Raw genomic sequence first — 16827 nt, 5'->3', positions numbered from 1 at the left:
TGCAAGACTGTTTAGCATAACAGCGAATCAGATCTTGGCCAAAGCACATTTGGGACTCCCGAGTGGCGTAGTGCTAGAGGCATCACTACAGACCCGGTTTTTAATTCCAGGCTGTATCATAACCGGCTGTGATTGGGAGTCCCATAGGGCGGCGCACAATTGGCCCAGCATCGTGCCGGGTAGGCCGTTATTGTAAATAAGAATGTGTTCTTAACTGACTTGCCTAGTTAAATAAATAAAAAACAATACAGATCTGCGATCAGGCATGGTGCCAGTATGTTATGGTTTTTCTCAATCGTGTACAAGCAATTTTTGGATCCGTGTTGAAACGTATCATTAGCAGGTCAGCTGCGATCAAATGCATGTACTAACGTTATGATCATTTTCTTGTCTTTGTACCTGACTTGCATATCTTATACCACCTTTTGCAAAACTTTAAATACAAATGTTATCAGTGAATACAAAATTAATTGTAGTCTTCATTTCACAGAATATTAACAAACAAAAAAATTCATCCGAAGAGAAATGTGTACAGTTGCGTTAACTGTTTCCGGCAATGAGTAAATACAACCCCATCAGTGTCATACCATGTACAATATCGGGAAAGATCTAAGTAATGGGGACTAACTTGTATGATTTTGTACAATATTGCTGACATGCAGAGTGAAGTTGGGTTACTTCTAAGTAAATCGTCACCAACATTGTCACCTTCCATTATAGAGCTTTGGTGTGGTTTGAGGCTATACATTCATATCAGTGGTGTTCCTCCAATGTATTCGCCTGATTGCCTATTAAGTGCACCAATGGAAAGTCTACAAAACTATGAGCAAACCAGCCTATGCATTGAATACAAAGAATTCGATTGTGATGATACCAATGACTGAATCCTGCACACAATGTGCTTATTTTAAAAACATTTAATGTGTATGAAATATGCATAAAAGGAGTAATCACACATAATTCTGCACCTTTCAATGGTTGTAGGCTAGTACCAATTTTAATCATGACTTAGTGACTGCAAATAAAGACTAACTTTCTGTTTTGTCTGCTTGTACTCCAGAGATAAATATGGTTGCATTAATGTCTTTGCAGGCAGTCCTCATTTTTAAAATAAATGTAATTGACTGTATCATAGTTAAGAATGTATTAAGAAAGCAATTACATTTACTGTTTTGCAAAAAGGCCAGAGTTGTCTTGTGGACTGTTGTAAAAATCGACAACATTGTTCCAAAAAATACTGTTACGAGATTGTGAAAAAAGTATACTAAATAAATAACTTTTTACAAATACACACTCAGTTTATTTTCAGAGATGCTGGCAAGGCTTGCAAATAAAGTTGAGTAAGTCCATAGTCTTTCCAGTTCTTTCTTTAAAGACTTAAAACACTTGATTCATCAAGGCAACTTGCATCTTGAAGTGCTTTTCTATATAGCTCAACTCATACTAACCAGCTATGCACATTCATTGCCAGATTTCAGCATACTGTAGTGATTTGATCATTGACATTGGTATTTGACACAGGTTTCAACGCCACCATCAACCTTTAGTGGCAAGCAGCACACAGTGCGGCAGAGGCACCTCTTGGGACACGGTCAGCATCATAATGGTGAGGTGTGTGAAGGAACTCTCAGACCTTCATAAAGAAGGTGTCTGTCCCAGAACTTTACTGGAAAGTATGGTCTACACCCCACTCCAGTGTTTCCTTCTGCTGGTCTTGCCACTGCCTCAATAGGGCTTGCCTCCAATGGCAGCTAGTATCTCTTGGCGCTCCTCTGCAGTGGGCATGTCAGGCTTCACGCCATCTCGTCTCCTATTCACCATGATGTTGTGCTGAAAAAAAACAGAAAACACTGGAGTCATGTCGATTTAAGTCCATAGGCCCTGTGATATGCACTGATTTGGGACTGTTAGGGGCGGCACGCAGCCTAGCGGTTAGCAGTTCAAATCCCAACTGATGAAAAAATAAAAACATAATTGGGTGCCTGACTTTTGCCCTTAAACGAGTCACCTAACCCCTTACAATTGCTTCAAGGGCGCTGCACCCTCAGGGTGCTTGTGTGTCTCCTGGGGGGTGTGAACATAAAAAGGAGTATTTCCAATCTCTGAAAGTTAATGGACAATGAAGTACATATTATAATGCAGATGGATAGATGAACAAAACCAGAACATTACCAATTATTTTGTAGGGCAGCTCCGTGCAAATGGCTACTTTCCCAAGACTGCAAACACAGCCACTGCAAATCCCCATCTCAACCCAGTTGCCGTAGACAGAGGCTCATTAAGGGGTGGGCTCTTGCCATAGACCGCTGCGCCACTCGGGAGGCATTGCATCACAGTGCTAGAGTCACCACAGATCCAGGTTTGATCCCGGGCTGTATCACAACCGACTGTGATCAGGAGTCCCATAGGGTAGCGCACAATTGGCCCAGTGTCTTTCGGGTTAGGTGATGGTTTGGCCGGAGGGTCTTTACTTGGCTGATCACGCTCTAGCGACTCCTTGTGGCGGGCCAGGTGCCCGCAGGCTGACCTCTAGTCAGTTGAACAGTGTTTCCTTCGACACATTGGTGCGGCTGGCTTCCGGGTTAAGCGGGCGGGTGTTAAGAACTGCGGTTTGGCAGGTCATGTCACGGAGGACGCATGACTCAACCTTCACCTCCCGAGGCCTTTGGGGAAATGCAACGATGAGACAAGATCAAAATTGGGGGTAAAATTCAACAAAAAAAGTGGCCTCTTCAGCAGGTGCTAATCAATTAAGCTGATTCCATAGTTTAAAGACTAACACAGAATAACTCAACAGGGAGCGAGCTTTGAATGCAGTGAGTCATTCTGCTGGTCCTTCCAATTTTAGTTTGAGGTGTGTATGTTTTAGTTTTAGCATTAAACATTCCCTTTGGACAACCTGTAAATTTGAATTCTTCATATTTGCCTCATGTTGGCCTACATGCAATACTTAATATCTATTTTAGAACTCTCACTGCATTAGGCTACATTAGATTGGCACTCATGGATTGCGCCAATGCATACTCACCCAGTATTTTCTGCAGTTTTTGTATCTCAGAAAATATGCAGAACACATGTTCTTATCATAGTTATTGGCATCCAAACATTTCTGAGAGCCATCACTTTCCTGTAAAATAATAAAGTCATGTGGTTGAATTAGACAGAAGTGACATTAACATTCAAACCAGTATAGATCTCAAATGTAGTAGGCATAATCTTATTCAAGCATGTAGCCTGCAAACTAATACATACTTCAATGCATGGGTTTATATCTTTACTTCGAAGCTTGCGCACGTTTTTGTCCATTTCTTGCTGCTTCGCTGAAAAAAAACAAATGTGCAATACATTGAAGTCGATACATTCATTGTCTCGTGCAATCAAACAATTTATATGATCACGGTTGGCTACAATAAAACATACAAGGTCAGGGATGGACCCATTGACCTATGTATTCTCAAGAGCGGCAACAATGACTGGATAAATATCAGGTAAAATTTTTTTATCATAATTTCAGGAACAGCAAACTCATAGTTGCACCTTATAACGTTGTTGCTACAGCTCGAGCTACATGAATGAACGTCAGAGAAGGCGAAGCGAGAGTGTTGACGCCGCTCAAAATCTGTCCACGAAAGACCACGAAGTAATTTTTTTGTATGGGAGTCAGTGTCGAATTTGTCTAACAAAAAAAATGTCATCGCTAATTTCCTACTTGAGGCTTATTTGATCTGATAGAAGTTATGTAATGGTTATGTTGTTACGAATGCACTGACAGTGAACGCACGTGGCATTTTGGCAAAAAAAACCGACTAAATCGGAGCTCTCTAATTGGCTGGAATGGTCCCACCTGATCTCGCCTACCTTCCATCTTTGTGGACATATTTCCATTGTTACAGCCGTCACTCGACTATCTTGTCAATATAATAGATCATCTTTGTCATTGACCTTCGAATGAGTGAGCTAGCTACTGCAACTATAGCAACTAACTAATAAAAAAATAATCCCGCAAGAGGGCTAACGACGCTTTCTGCTAACCGACGTCACAAAAGCGACACTGCAAAAGCAAAATGTTACCTCAAAAGTTGTGCATGACTCTCCGCCAAGTTGTCTGATAGTGCCGCAGCTAGCATAGCTAGCCAGCCAGGAAGTCGAATTGTTTGATAATGATATTTTCACGCGACAGCGAACCTTTCGCAAATCACTGCGCTTCGAGTTTGGTCAAATCTAAATGACTGCCCACCGCGTGCCGCACTTACTTTTCTTGATGTTTTGTGGAAATCTTGGTTGAATGCGTGTGCATCTATTCCCTCATGTCAGTTCGAACGTCATTTAATAACATCGCACTACGATGTTCATGACGTCTGCAACAAACGGACAGCAAAATTGACCAACAGGACAAAATACAGAAACGACGACAGGGTACTTTTCAGTAAACTGACAGGTCGATAAGCCAATAGGACGGTTCTAATGACATCCTTAGTCCACCTATTGTTATAAATAAAACCAAAACGAAGTCAATGCGATTGACAGTATCACTAGCGAGTCCGAAAATTGAACTTTATTAAAAGGGACAAACAATGACACTGAAATATAAAAGTGACAAGACGTTACACAAATCAAAAATAAGAGGTGGGAGGGATATTGAGTAGGCGTGGCCAAAATGTATGTTTGGTTGCATCGCAGCGCATACACAATGGCTGCTGGAAAGAGGGGAAAGCAAACAATTTTCAGGCCCGCCGCGTCTAGCAAAAAATATGAGAAAAAAATTATAAAAAATTCGGAAAATAGTTGAAAGTCAAGAAAAACTCCGTAGAAAGGATGTTAAGGCTCCTGGGGTGAGTTTGGCGTAATTTAAGTAAATTGTTACGGAGTTCTTGAATTAAAATATCGGGGTTATTCAAATTATGAGAGAGGGGTGAGCTAGGGAAAAAAGTTTGTGTTAATCAGCACCCAGTTTGGGACCTCAGAGGAAACCAAAGGAAGACAGAAATATTAAGAAAATTTAAATAAATTGTGTCATTAGTGCTAGGCATGTTACGTTGCGTGATAGTGAATGTCAACAACCATGGGAAACAGTTGAGTTGAGAAAAGTTAAGAAAAGTTTAGCAATTTTGTTTCGTTTAAGTTTTTCCTGAATATAATAACAACAGTGCTGCGAGGACAGCCGACGGGAACACACGCGCACTTAAATATATCAAAATTATTTAAAAATGCATGCTGTGCGCATACTGTTTTTAATTTTACTCACATGAAGGCTACACCAGAAAACACTGTAAACATGCCCTTATCGATAGAAGCATTTTGCCGAAACTTGAAAATACGAAATTTAATATGTGAATTATGATTTTATTATCACTGTATTATGTCATTTTTTCATCCAGAATGTAGGCCCTATAGACAGAACACGTCTTTGACTAAAATCAGAGATGACAGTGCAACTTTGAGTTAGTTTAAATAGACAAGTATCGAAGAGAAGAAGTTGCTTGTCAATACCATAAACAACCAAAATGGAGGGAGAACTGCGGGCAAACTAATTAGGCGATGCTAAACATTTGCTTATGCATGTGTTCATGTCCGTCTATTTTGTACAGAGAGTTATACTAAGTTTAACAACATGCATTGGATGATGTTACAAGCTGCTGCTATGTTACATCAAAATCACGTCCCATTGACTTTAATGCGATTAATTAAAATGTTTATATTTGCAGGTTGCTTATATTATCAAATTCAGATTGGACATGATGATCAGTAGCATTGCATGTATGATGCACTGATATAGTAGGCTATCTGTTTTTTTGTGTCGTGTATAAAGCTATTCCCAGGTTATTGTTAGCCATAGCATTGAGCCCCTGCTATCCGACTGGTGCTGCTCATGGCTATAGGACGCACGAGGAGCCTATAGCAACATGGCAGAACCTCTACAAGTGAACTCGAGATGGGTTCACAATGCTGTTTGGCTTGGGTTTTACAGTCATGTAGGCTATTTGCCGTTTTGGGGAGGTTTCTCTTGAATGGCACAATTGCGCTATGGATTTCTTATTGTGCATGTTCAGCCAATATGTTGATGTTGTCTCCTATGTAATAACTATTTGGCTGATATGGTGGATAGCAAGATGCAAAAAACCTTGCTTTTGAAGTGTGTGCTTTGCTCTCCTAAATTGGTTTTCACATGGTGACAAGTTTTTCATCTTAAAGAGAAAGGCTTTCCCCTGCCTTCTCCTTGTTTTATCATTTTATGAACGGGTTCGGTTGGCATTTACATGACGAAACATGTCAGATGCATCTGTAAAAAAAACAACTTTAAATGAAATGCTAAATATATATTGTTACGTAATGTCACTGAAGTGTGTGCAAATCACTGCATTCTTATAATCTGAGTTAGGCTAACTGGGGTCCACATATTTTGCTATTCATAATGTAATAACTTGACTATATTCATTCATTTTGGGGTGCATTATATTGTATTGCAGATAAAACTTTTGTTTATTTTATGTATTTTAATAAAGTTTTTATTCTAGAAGCATTTGCACCAGAAGATGAGGAGGAAAAAAGTAACTTTGTTTCTATAACATTTAACATGTGAAATGTATCTAAATAAGATGAATCTGTTGCATTAAAACACTTGTTTGTTGCATTGAAACACTTGCAACTTTTATATGTCTTAGATTTTGGGATAATACTAGTTTTTGATTAGATCTTTTAAAACTGTACAGTTACATTAAACAAATTAGGTTACATTTTCTTATTGGTATAAGGTCGAATGGAATCAACAATTGAAGAGTTTCATTCTAAAATGCTACATATCAATTTTCAGAAATGTTGGTTAAATTAGCTTTCATTGTTTAACTAAATTGAAGAGATTGGTATGTTTTTTTCATAATCTAATCATGGCATAGGGTTGTTCAATGACAGACATGTTTTGTTTCTTCTCAAATCTATCACTTGATGGTTTCATTTCAGAGAGACAAATAGTCATGTTTGTTTGCAAAATGCCAAATATCCACCTCACTCTCAGAGAAATAGGTAGTAGCCTACTGTGAGGTTTTACACTGTCAAATGTAACAAATAGCTCATTTTTTTAGTAAAGAACTGAACAAATGATACTTTTGTGATATCAATATTTAAAAAAATTATAATTCATTACAGTAATATGATATCTGTATGTAAAACATTTACATTTGACATTTTAGTCATTTAGCAGATGCTTTTATGCAGAGCGACTTACAGTAAGTGCATTCATCTTAAGATAGCTAGGTGAGACAACCACACGTCACAGTCGAATATACAGGATATGAACATCCCATTCCAGCTCAACAATGGATATATAGCGTTTTGCCCAAAAAATAAAACATCTTTATAAACATCTCAAATCTATTATACAAAATCTGAGATCAGTAATATTTTACACACACATGGAGGTACCCATAAGCAATAATTTCTGATGAAAAAACTAAAATATGAAAAATTGGTGGATATAGCGTTTTGGAAATAAATTATTCAATTGGCTTTAAAGTTTTAATATTCATAGAGCATTTGATATACTTTATATCTTTACATTATTGATGTAGTGCCTTTTTCATCTGTTCACATCAGAAGACAAAAAAAAAGTCAAATTTTAATTGACCTATTCCAGTAATCCAGTCTCTTTTGGAATGCTGTCTTTTTCAAGGCAGATGGCCTCTGGTATTGTCTAGGTTTTATGTAAAATGTCATATTTTACACTTTAATCATTGGTTCATGTTTGAATTTGGAGTACTCCAATGGGGCTACAGCTGAAAGGCTCACCAATGTAAGGTGTATCAAATACAATTGGATGATGTATTTTCAGATGTTTTTTCTGTGTATGAATATCCAGAGAATAGTGTCAGAGATACAGTCATTCTGTTACCAAACTTTGCATCTGCATTGTTCCTCAAGTAAATGTGGAAATTGTTCAAATAAGTCCTTGTGCATAGAGTTGTATGGTTAATTTAACTCTGTAATCATTGGTTTTTGTTTGATATACATTTTAAAGTGTCACTCTGCTACAGTGGAATTGCCCGTATCTAACATAAATGATCGAATATATGTCTATAAAGTAATGTTGGTAGACAGATAGTGAGAGGGTTGAGAAAGAGACAAATGTTTGTTTTAATGTTACATTAAGAATGACGTTTTGTCTTAACGAGAAGCATGGTCATGTTGAGAGGATTTGCAGTTCTAATCAATCCAGACATCAATGTGTAAACCCTGTTGAAATTCTAAATACCTGATTTGAACTGCTTTAATTTGTCAGTTTATAGAATTGTGCATTGTGAATACAGATCATCAGCAATGGTTTTTATAATCATTAGATCAGAAAGTGTTTTTATTTTTTATTTTGTAACATTTTAAAGATTAAGGTTAACGGCCAGAAAACCTCAATTTTTTTCAATAGCATTATGATACATGTTTATGTGACTACATGTATCGCAACCATATCACTTTTCAGTATGATTTGCTCACCTTATCATTAATTGTATAAGGCTGCTCAGACTGTTGTCCAAACAAAGATGGTTTAATGTGCAGCCTCGAGAGTTTTTAAGAAAGGCTCCAGAGCGGTGACCTTACAAGGCCGTTACCATACATATAGCTTTAGAAAAATCCCCTTCACACAACATGACCTATGTATTGTAATAGCGTAGAGCAAGGAAAAGGGATAGTTATGTCTTTAGATAAAGCATTAGCTCTATCTAAAGACATAACTATCAAGCTATGGATGCCTTCCTTAACACGCCTGAGCTTGGCATTAATAACCCCCTCCAATAATTGTGTACATTACAAAACATGTATGCTCTCCCCATAGTCTTTACTGAGAGCTCCTGTGCACTTCCTTTACACCCTGTTTCCTGCACACTTCCCTTCCCGGCTTGCATCGGGAGTCAGGACTAGTTGCTCCGGGATGATCCAGCTTGAGAGGACATGGATAATTAGCCATGCGGGTTTGGCAGAAGCTGCGTTCCTGTTGTTGCGGGAATGTTACACTGGAAATCTTTTGAATCATGTCCCGATAGTGGAGAAATATAGGATCAAGAAAGATTGAATGCCATATTTAAACACAATGGCTTGATTACATTTTTCTATGACTGGATTTGATCTGGATTGATCTGGATCTGGATCTCATAAATGTAATCTATGAATGGCCCGTACAGGGTTTCTCATAAATACTGGTCTGTAATACAATTTATAAATGTATTCCCCTAGTTGTAGAATGATATGGAATTGCAGTAGAACTCTTCTTACGCTTTTGAATGAGAACATGAACCTTTTCCCCTCCCCCTCTCTCTCACACACATCTTCAGGCGCCTGAGTCCTGGCGGTGTTGAGCACATAAAACTGGAGAGAGAACAAGCGTCGTTGACAGTAGGTGGGCACCGCGTCCTTGTCCAACCAGCCGCGCTGCCCTAGGGTGCCATGGCCACGGGAACCCAGGGGCACTTAGACCACGTTCCGGATAAAGCCAGGCTCGCGGCGGCCACAGGGAGGCGCAAGAGAGCGGAGGGGGGCAAGCCCAGGAAGAACTTCCCCTGTCAGCTGTGCGAGAAGGCTTTCAACAGCGTGGAGAAGCTAAAGGTGCACTCCTACTCACACACAGGAGAGAGACCGTACCGGTGCTCCCATCAGGACTGCACCAAGGCCTTTGTCTCCAAATACAAGCTGCAACGGTAACAGAACAAGCACCTGTTATCTTCTAGTAGGCCATACTGTATTCATATGTACAACACTTACTGTAATATGTAGTTGTTATCTTTAGTAGTCTGTCATTGTATACATTCATGTATTATTTAAGTTTTAAAATCACACGTATGTGTCCTGACTAGCATGCCTACATAAGCACTAAGAGTTATTGCTGAAATATAAAGTGTTGATGGATTGTCATCTGTGTTCAAAGGCATATGGCAACACACTCGTCAGAGAAAACCCACAAGTGTACGTACTGTGAGAAAATGTTCCACCGCAAGGATCACTTGAAGAACCACCTGCACACTCACGACCCCAACAAGGAGGCCTTCGCCTGCCAGGAGTGCGGCAAGAGCTACAACACCAAGCTGGGCTTCAAGCGTCACCTGGCCCTTCATGCGGCCAACAGCGGAGACCTCACCTGCCAGGTGTGCCTTCAGCCATTCGCCAGCACCGGCCTTCTCCTGGAGCACCTTAAGACCCACGCCGGCAAGTCCTCGGGCGGCACCAAAGAGAAGAAGCATCGGTGCGAGCACTGCGAGCGCCGCTTCTACACACGCAAGGACGTGCGCCGCCACATGGTGGTGCACACAGGCCGCAAGGACTTCCTGTGCCAGTACTGCGCCCAGCGCTTTGGCAGGAAGGACCACCTGACGCGCCACATGAAGAAGAGCCACGCCCGTGAGCTGCTGAGGGTCAAGACGGAGCCGGCCGATTCGCTGGACTCACCCTTCTCCTGTGGGCTAGCCGGAGGCGTCAAGGGCGAGCTGGCCACCATGTCGACGCCGCACAGGCAGCTCCAGCTCAACCTGTACGGTGGCCCTCTGCTGCCCCAGCACCACTGCCCCACCATGCCCCCCCTGGACACAGAGCCCAACCCCCCACACCCCTTCCCCCTAAAGTACCAGCTGGGCTCTAACCTTACCTCATACTCCGTCTCCACTCTGGAGAGGGAGCAACATCTAAAGGGAGAACTGGAGACGTATCTGATGGAACTGCAGAGCGGCATGCCGTCCTCCTCGGCCGAGGGGGCTCAGCTATCCTCCGCCTCCAAACTGGAGTTAGACTCCCAGGTGGGCTCGTTGGACGAGACCTCGTCTGACGAGGCATCTCTGTCCAAAATCTCGGCGGCAGCGGGCGAGTCGCTGGCCTCCTCCTCGTTGCTCGACTTCTCACAGCTCTTCAACTTCCTGCCCTTGAACAGCCCTCCTTATGGGCACCAGGTGACAGGCGGTGGGGGTCTAGGTGGGGTCCCCTTCCCGCCAGAGGAGGCGCTGTCTCTCGTCCAGCTTCCGCCCCAGCCCCTTGATTCTCACGAGGTGACAGGGAGCGGGGAGGATGTAAGCCCCCTCCACAGCCTCTCCTCCTCCTACAGCTCTAACCTGAGCACAACCACCACACTGCCCCGCTTTCACCAGGCCTTCCAGTGACACAACACACACGCATGCACACACACTTACACACGTACAGTAAACACACACAGGCTGATAAAAAATTATATTCTGCAAATTATTATTTTCATGCCAGTAACACATTTTTGAATATGTCTGCACAAAACTACAACGTAATAGCACTTCTGTTCAACAGTTATGGGATTCTACACATACAGATACTGACACAGTATATTAGATGTATGGGTGAGTATCAGCACTGACACATACCACATACACAAGTCGTTTGGCTCAACCACATAGCTCAAGCCATGGGATAATGGTTGACATTTCATGTGGTTAGTGTCAACAATACTATATCTTCACCGCCCTTGCAAATTCACCACTATAATGTTGATGACCAACACAGTCCATTTTAGTTCAAACAACAGTTAAACATAACTAGGGTTTTGGAGTTTTACATAGAGGAATTTATTTAGGAATGTGATTGCAGTGATGTATTTCTACCCATCTATATTCTTAACTCCCTTTACCTTGGAGTAGATTGAACCTAGTATGTAGATTTAACCATATTTTCATATAGAACTTTGTACTTTTGTGTGATGTTGAATGTCCTCACCGCTAACCATTTTTTAAATGTCTATCTCTTTGTTTTGTTTTAAGATTTATAGCAATGCAATCATATGTTTTTAGACATAAGGTACTGAAAAGCCCCTTGTGGAATGTAGTGTGAGAATCATCCTTGTTCCCCATCAAAACCAAAGTCAACCAAATATCGATTGAGTTGTCAGGCAGAATAGTGTCATGGTATCGCTGATGGTTGTAAATGTTGCTGCTGCTTAGTAGTTCCCCTATAGGCCGATGGGATAACTCAGCTATAGATAGACTAAGTTGTTCTTCCTCATTTCATTTTATTTCATATAAAAGGGACAAGATAATATACACATTTTATGGCAAGAATGTAATCGTAGGCCTGATTCCATTTCGGCCCCTAGCCCTTCGCTGCTTCATACCCCTTGGTCAAAATTGCTAAAGGACCGAAATGGAACCAGACAGTAGAAACAACATTAAAGCACTGCCACATAACTGGGGTCAATTTGTCTTTCCTCATTCTACCGGTTTTAGTACCGGATATGAGGTTAGAAATAGTTTGGGGAGCTTTAACTCAATCATTGCCTGGCTACCCAAACGCCGAGCTCCAGCCAAACGCTATTGGCCTGAGCACCTCCCCGACGATTTCTAGAACGCAAACTTATTCTAACTGTTCTGATTGGTCCCAGAAACGGATGGGTTGGGCCAGAGCCAGAACACACGTGGGTAAAGCGGCGTTTAGAAAATTGGTCATTGGCTTTGATACTCTGATTGGTTAAAGATGATCCAATTGCTGATGATTTTGTTTTGTACAACAGCCCTCATTTTGATGTCACCACAAACAACTTCAACGATGGCAGTCTCAATCTGAAGTATGTGGCGAACATAGAGCAGCGGAAGAATTCCATTTGAGTCGTCAGGCAAACCCAATCATGCATCAAATCAAGGATAATGTTAGCAATATTTAATCCGCAGGAAACAGTGTAGTAGAATCACCAGTTAAAAAAGAAAAATATGTCCAGTGTGCAGTTTGAAGAGCTAGATGGGTATCTTTAAACAGGTATCTGGACACTTTGTATCAGTATGCTAAGGTTTGTGTGAGCCTACATCACGTGTTTGTGTTTCCAGCCAAGGGCTAGTATGTGATTGCAGAGGTGAGGACCCTCACGTAGAAAATCTGGGAGGCTGTGTAGAGCGGTCAGAACAGAACTGCCTGTTACAACTCATCTAGGTGGTGTGATGGATTAGTAATGTCTGAATGTGTGAATGGGAGATTTGTGCCTCACACATGCAGACATTCAGAGTAGTGAATGCAAAAGCACTTTTAATGTAATATGTGACACATTGTTCATTCACTCAGAGCAAAGGGATGTCCCAATTTTACATTTCAAGTCAGTATCCAGTAATCCAAGATTATCTTCAAGGCCCATAAAACAATTACAATATTTTGGTTTTTATTTATTTTATTTTGTGTTTTTTTATTAACAGGTAAATACAATATTACAGCCAGCCAGATTCCTCTTGTTATACTATTCACAAAGAAGGAACCCTCTCAAATATAAGTATTCCGACCAATGGCAACCAGCATATCAGCTCAGTACAGAAAATGCTTCTCTACAAATGCTGAGACAGAAACACAGCTACTTTATCTTACCAGTCCCTGAAGTAGCCCCTTAACGCCAATTTAAACAGTTGTTTTGACATTGTATGTAAGGTTTAGATAAAGTACTGTATTCTACACCTCTGCATGATATGAACTTGGCTGGAGTTCATACTTGGCCGCCACGGTTGAAGAGTGTTCATGAAGGATTTGGTTTTTAGTGTCTCTAAATGATCTTGTCAATTTTGTACGATGTGTTGTATAGTGCTGTATGATATAGAAACTAGAGGAAAATCCCAGCAATGATGAAATATGGATGACAGGTCTGGTCTGGTCAAGAAGTGACAGTCCCAGAATTGTCTCTGAGCGAGATGCTGTAACACTGTGCTGAGAGACACTGACCCTGCTGCTGTCAAACAGTTCCTGAACAACTACAGTACAAGTCAAAAGTTTGGGCACACCTACTCATTCAAGGGTTTTTCGATGGAGTGCTGCATCAGATGACCTGGCCTCCACAATCACCCAACCTCAACCCAATTGGGATGGTTTGGGATGAGTTGGAACGCAGAGTGAAGGAAAAGCAGACAACAAGGGATCAGCATATGTGGGAACTCCTTCAAGACTGTTGGAAAAGAATTCCAGGTGAAACTGGTTGAGAGAATGCCAAGAGTGTGCAAAGCTGTCATCAAGGCAAAGGGTGGCTACTTTGAAGAATCTCAAATGTAAAATATATGTTGATTTGTTTAACACTTTTTTGGTTACTACATTATTCCATATGTGTTATTTCATAGTTTTGATGTCTTCACTATTATTCTACAATGTAGAAAATAGTAGAAATTAAGAAAAACCCTTGAATGAGTAGGTGTGTCCAAACTTTTGACTGGTACTGTATGTAAGATGAAACAGCTTAGGTCACTGCCAGAATAATGTCAGTCTTTAGGAACTTGTGTACTTGGCACTGTGTGCTTGTGCATGTATGCGTGCATGTGCATCTGTAAATCTAAACGCCTATGTTTCTGCTTTGTTCAGTGATAGTGTATGGAAGATGTTTTCAGTTACAACTTAGATCTTAGTAGCCAGATCAATTCAATCCCATCATCGAAGGAATGATATTGATATCCCTGGGATGTAATGCTATGATGATAGAGGTTTGGCTTCAGGTAAAAGTCAACCTTTGGCCTTAATGGATATCTATTACAGTATTTTTTACCCTCGTTCGAGACGTGCCATTTATAGGTGTCTTTGCCTCACTCAAAGGGAGATGAGGACCTCACAGACACCTTTCAACCACGTTAATTTCAGTACAGCAGGGCCGATTACATGCAAGTGTGCAAATGTGCCTATAGCGTTCTGAACAATAGCAGCAACGTACTGCATATCCATTTGAATTAATCAAGTTTTACTATTTCATTCTCTCATGTAAACCATAATCAGTTTTATAAATAGATCCCATTGAAATAATTATATATTATATTAAAAACATTAGTGGGGGAACTGTTTTGATATATTTCTACTAAATCTTTAATGCTCACATAGACCAACTCTGTAAGTTCATGTAACCTATGGGAGTGGATATTAATTTGATTGATTTCTAATGACTGAAAAAGTACAGTAGCTGGGCTGTTCATTTACAGTGAGGTCCACTTTAGGTTGCAACTTCAGCTTTATCTCCAACTTGTATGTTTCAAAAAAGACTATGCTCAGTTTGGACTGTATATCACAACCTTTCAAATTGTGTGAATGTACAATTGGTATACAGTGTTTACTTAGCTCATGCATTTTACATAATACAGACTCCAGCAGTGTTTTCCCTTGGAGCAAAAAATGTGCAACCTCACATTGTTTTACTCTGTTAAAAATAACCATTAAGGCAAAACACTTATTTGAATCCTCCATGTTCCTTAAACATTTCTTGAATGAAAACAATATCACTTTAGTTAGGGCCACGGGATGTCATTGAAAGGGGAAGCTGAATGCCTGTGTAATGTTTTCAAGTGTTATGGGGTTGAGTGCTATCAATGTATCTTGAAGGTTTGTGGTTTTACATAAAATGTTTGGTAAGCCTCTATATAGGGCAGATTCTTCTATAATCGTAGCACTTTCGGAAAATGTTATGCCTTTGTTTCCTCCAGTACTTTTTTTCTTGTTTAAAATTCCTTTATTACAAAGTATAGATGTCATATTTAGCTCTTTAGAAAAAGTTAACGTGTAAATACAATATTAAATGTTTTATTTTTTACAGGTACAATTTTTACAGTGTTTTACTATCATTAAGTGTCATTTGCTTTACTTGCACAAATGTTCTGTGTGTCTCATTGAGGGATCTATCTGTCGGATAGTAAAGACTCTATTTTCACATCATTGCTGCCATTTCAAATATGCCACATTTCTTACCATCTATATCTATGCTGGCAATTTGTTTGGCTTTTAACCCTTGATAAAGTATTCAGAGAGCTAGTGTATGTAGCTATCCCAGTATTTACACTTAAACACACTTTGTTGCCTTAAACATGATTTTTTAATTGACAGGTTGGACTAAAGGTATTGGAGTAACTTATAAGGCTCAAGTGCTTGGGGACACTGATATTTTCATATACTTTTTTATCCCCAATATTTTACACTTTTATTGTTCCCTGATGGATGACTGAATATCTGGTTGGAGGGGTTTCTTCAGTGAGAGACACAGACCTTTAGCAATTCATGTCAACCTTCATTATAAGCTTCAGTGGTGCCAGTGAACCATGTTGAATGTGTATGTAAGAAACACTGCAATATTGCAATATTTTGGTATTGGATCAAGCTGCTAATGGATACTTCTAAAGCTCCTTAAGGTGCTACAGACCTCTTTTCTAGTTCTTTGTTTTGTTTTTACAAAAATATAAAATTGAGTTGTATGGTCGGCATGTGTGTGCCTGGTTGTTTTCATATACATATATTTTTTGTACTGTGACTATTTGTGGCCTTGTATGGACTTGCCTGAAATGTCACATGCTTCTCTCCTTCACTTTGTATGGCGGTGTGATGGGGGAACCTTTGTCATCCTGGTGATTGACATGAAAGGGCTTGGGAGAGTGTTCACTTGTTGCCTCAGTATAAAATCAGGCTGAGATTACCTTGATGAAGATGATGATGAAGAAGATAATGACTCCACGATAGGGGACACGTTTTTTTAAAGGACTAGTAGTACTTATAGCGAGGGATTTGTTCAGAGGCAAACTGCATTCCAGCCATGTTGGTTTTGTTGTTCATTGCAATGCCATCCTGTGAGAATGGACTCATGTTGCTAATCATGTATATTTTACTTAAAATCTATTTTACAAACTACTGTTGTACTTGTATAAATATAGGCAAAATAATTCATATATTTGTGTATAAGTTGTGTAAAATAGAAATTAACGCTGCAGCTTTTTATAAATTTTCTAACATTGACATCATCCAAAGAGACAGATTATTTATTATCTGGCTGAGTAACCTGATTTGTTTTCATACTACCTTGCTGCTATGAGAGAGAAGAGCTGCAGTCTTCAACTCCACTGTTATTACACAGTG

At 40.1% G+C, this 16827-nt stretch overlaps 2 protein-coding genes across 2 annotated transcripts; one reads left to right on the top strand and one right to left on the bottom strand.

The window, feature by feature from the left end:
- Nucleotides 1-233: 233 nt before the first annotated feature.
- Nucleotides 234-4336, bottom strand: chchd7 (coiled-coil-helix-coiled-coil-helix domain containing 7). The gene is made up of 4 exons (XM_038996971.1): nucleotides 4254-4336; nucleotides 3253-3320; nucleotides 3029-3127; nucleotides 234-1830 (listed from the first exon to the last, which is right to left on the bottom strand). The coding sequence occupies exons 2-4, from the start codon at nucleotides 3304-3306 to the stop codon at nucleotides 1726-1728; spliced, it is 258 nt and encodes an 85-aa protein (XP_038852899.1). The 5' UTR covers nucleotides 3307-3320; nucleotides 4254-4336; the 3' UTR covers nucleotides 234-1725.
- Nucleotides 4337-4704: 368 nt separating this feature from the next.
- Nucleotides 4705-13790, top strand: plag1 (pleiomorphic adenoma gene 1). Its single transcript, XM_038997759.1, has 3 exons — nucleotides 4705-4832; nucleotides 9318-9680; nucleotides 9908-13790. The coding sequence occupies exons 2-3, from the start codon at nucleotides 9430-9432 to the stop codon at nucleotides 11124-11126; spliced, it is 1470 nt and encodes a 489-aa protein (XP_038853687.1). The 5' UTR covers nucleotides 4705-4832; nucleotides 9318-9429; the 3' UTR covers nucleotides 11127-13790.
- Nucleotides 13791-16827: the final 3037 nt, after the last annotated feature.

The sequence above is a fragment of the Salvelinus namaycush genome, chromosome 7 (assembly GCF_016432855.1).
Source record: "Salvelinus namaycush isolate Seneca chromosome 7, SaNama_1.0, whole genome shotgun sequence".
Classification (NCBI taxonomy): Eukaryota; Metazoa; Chordata; class Actinopteri; order Salmoniformes; family Salmonidae; genus Salvelinus; species Salvelinus namaycush.
This window is presented reverse-complemented; position numbering and strand designations above follow the sequence as displayed.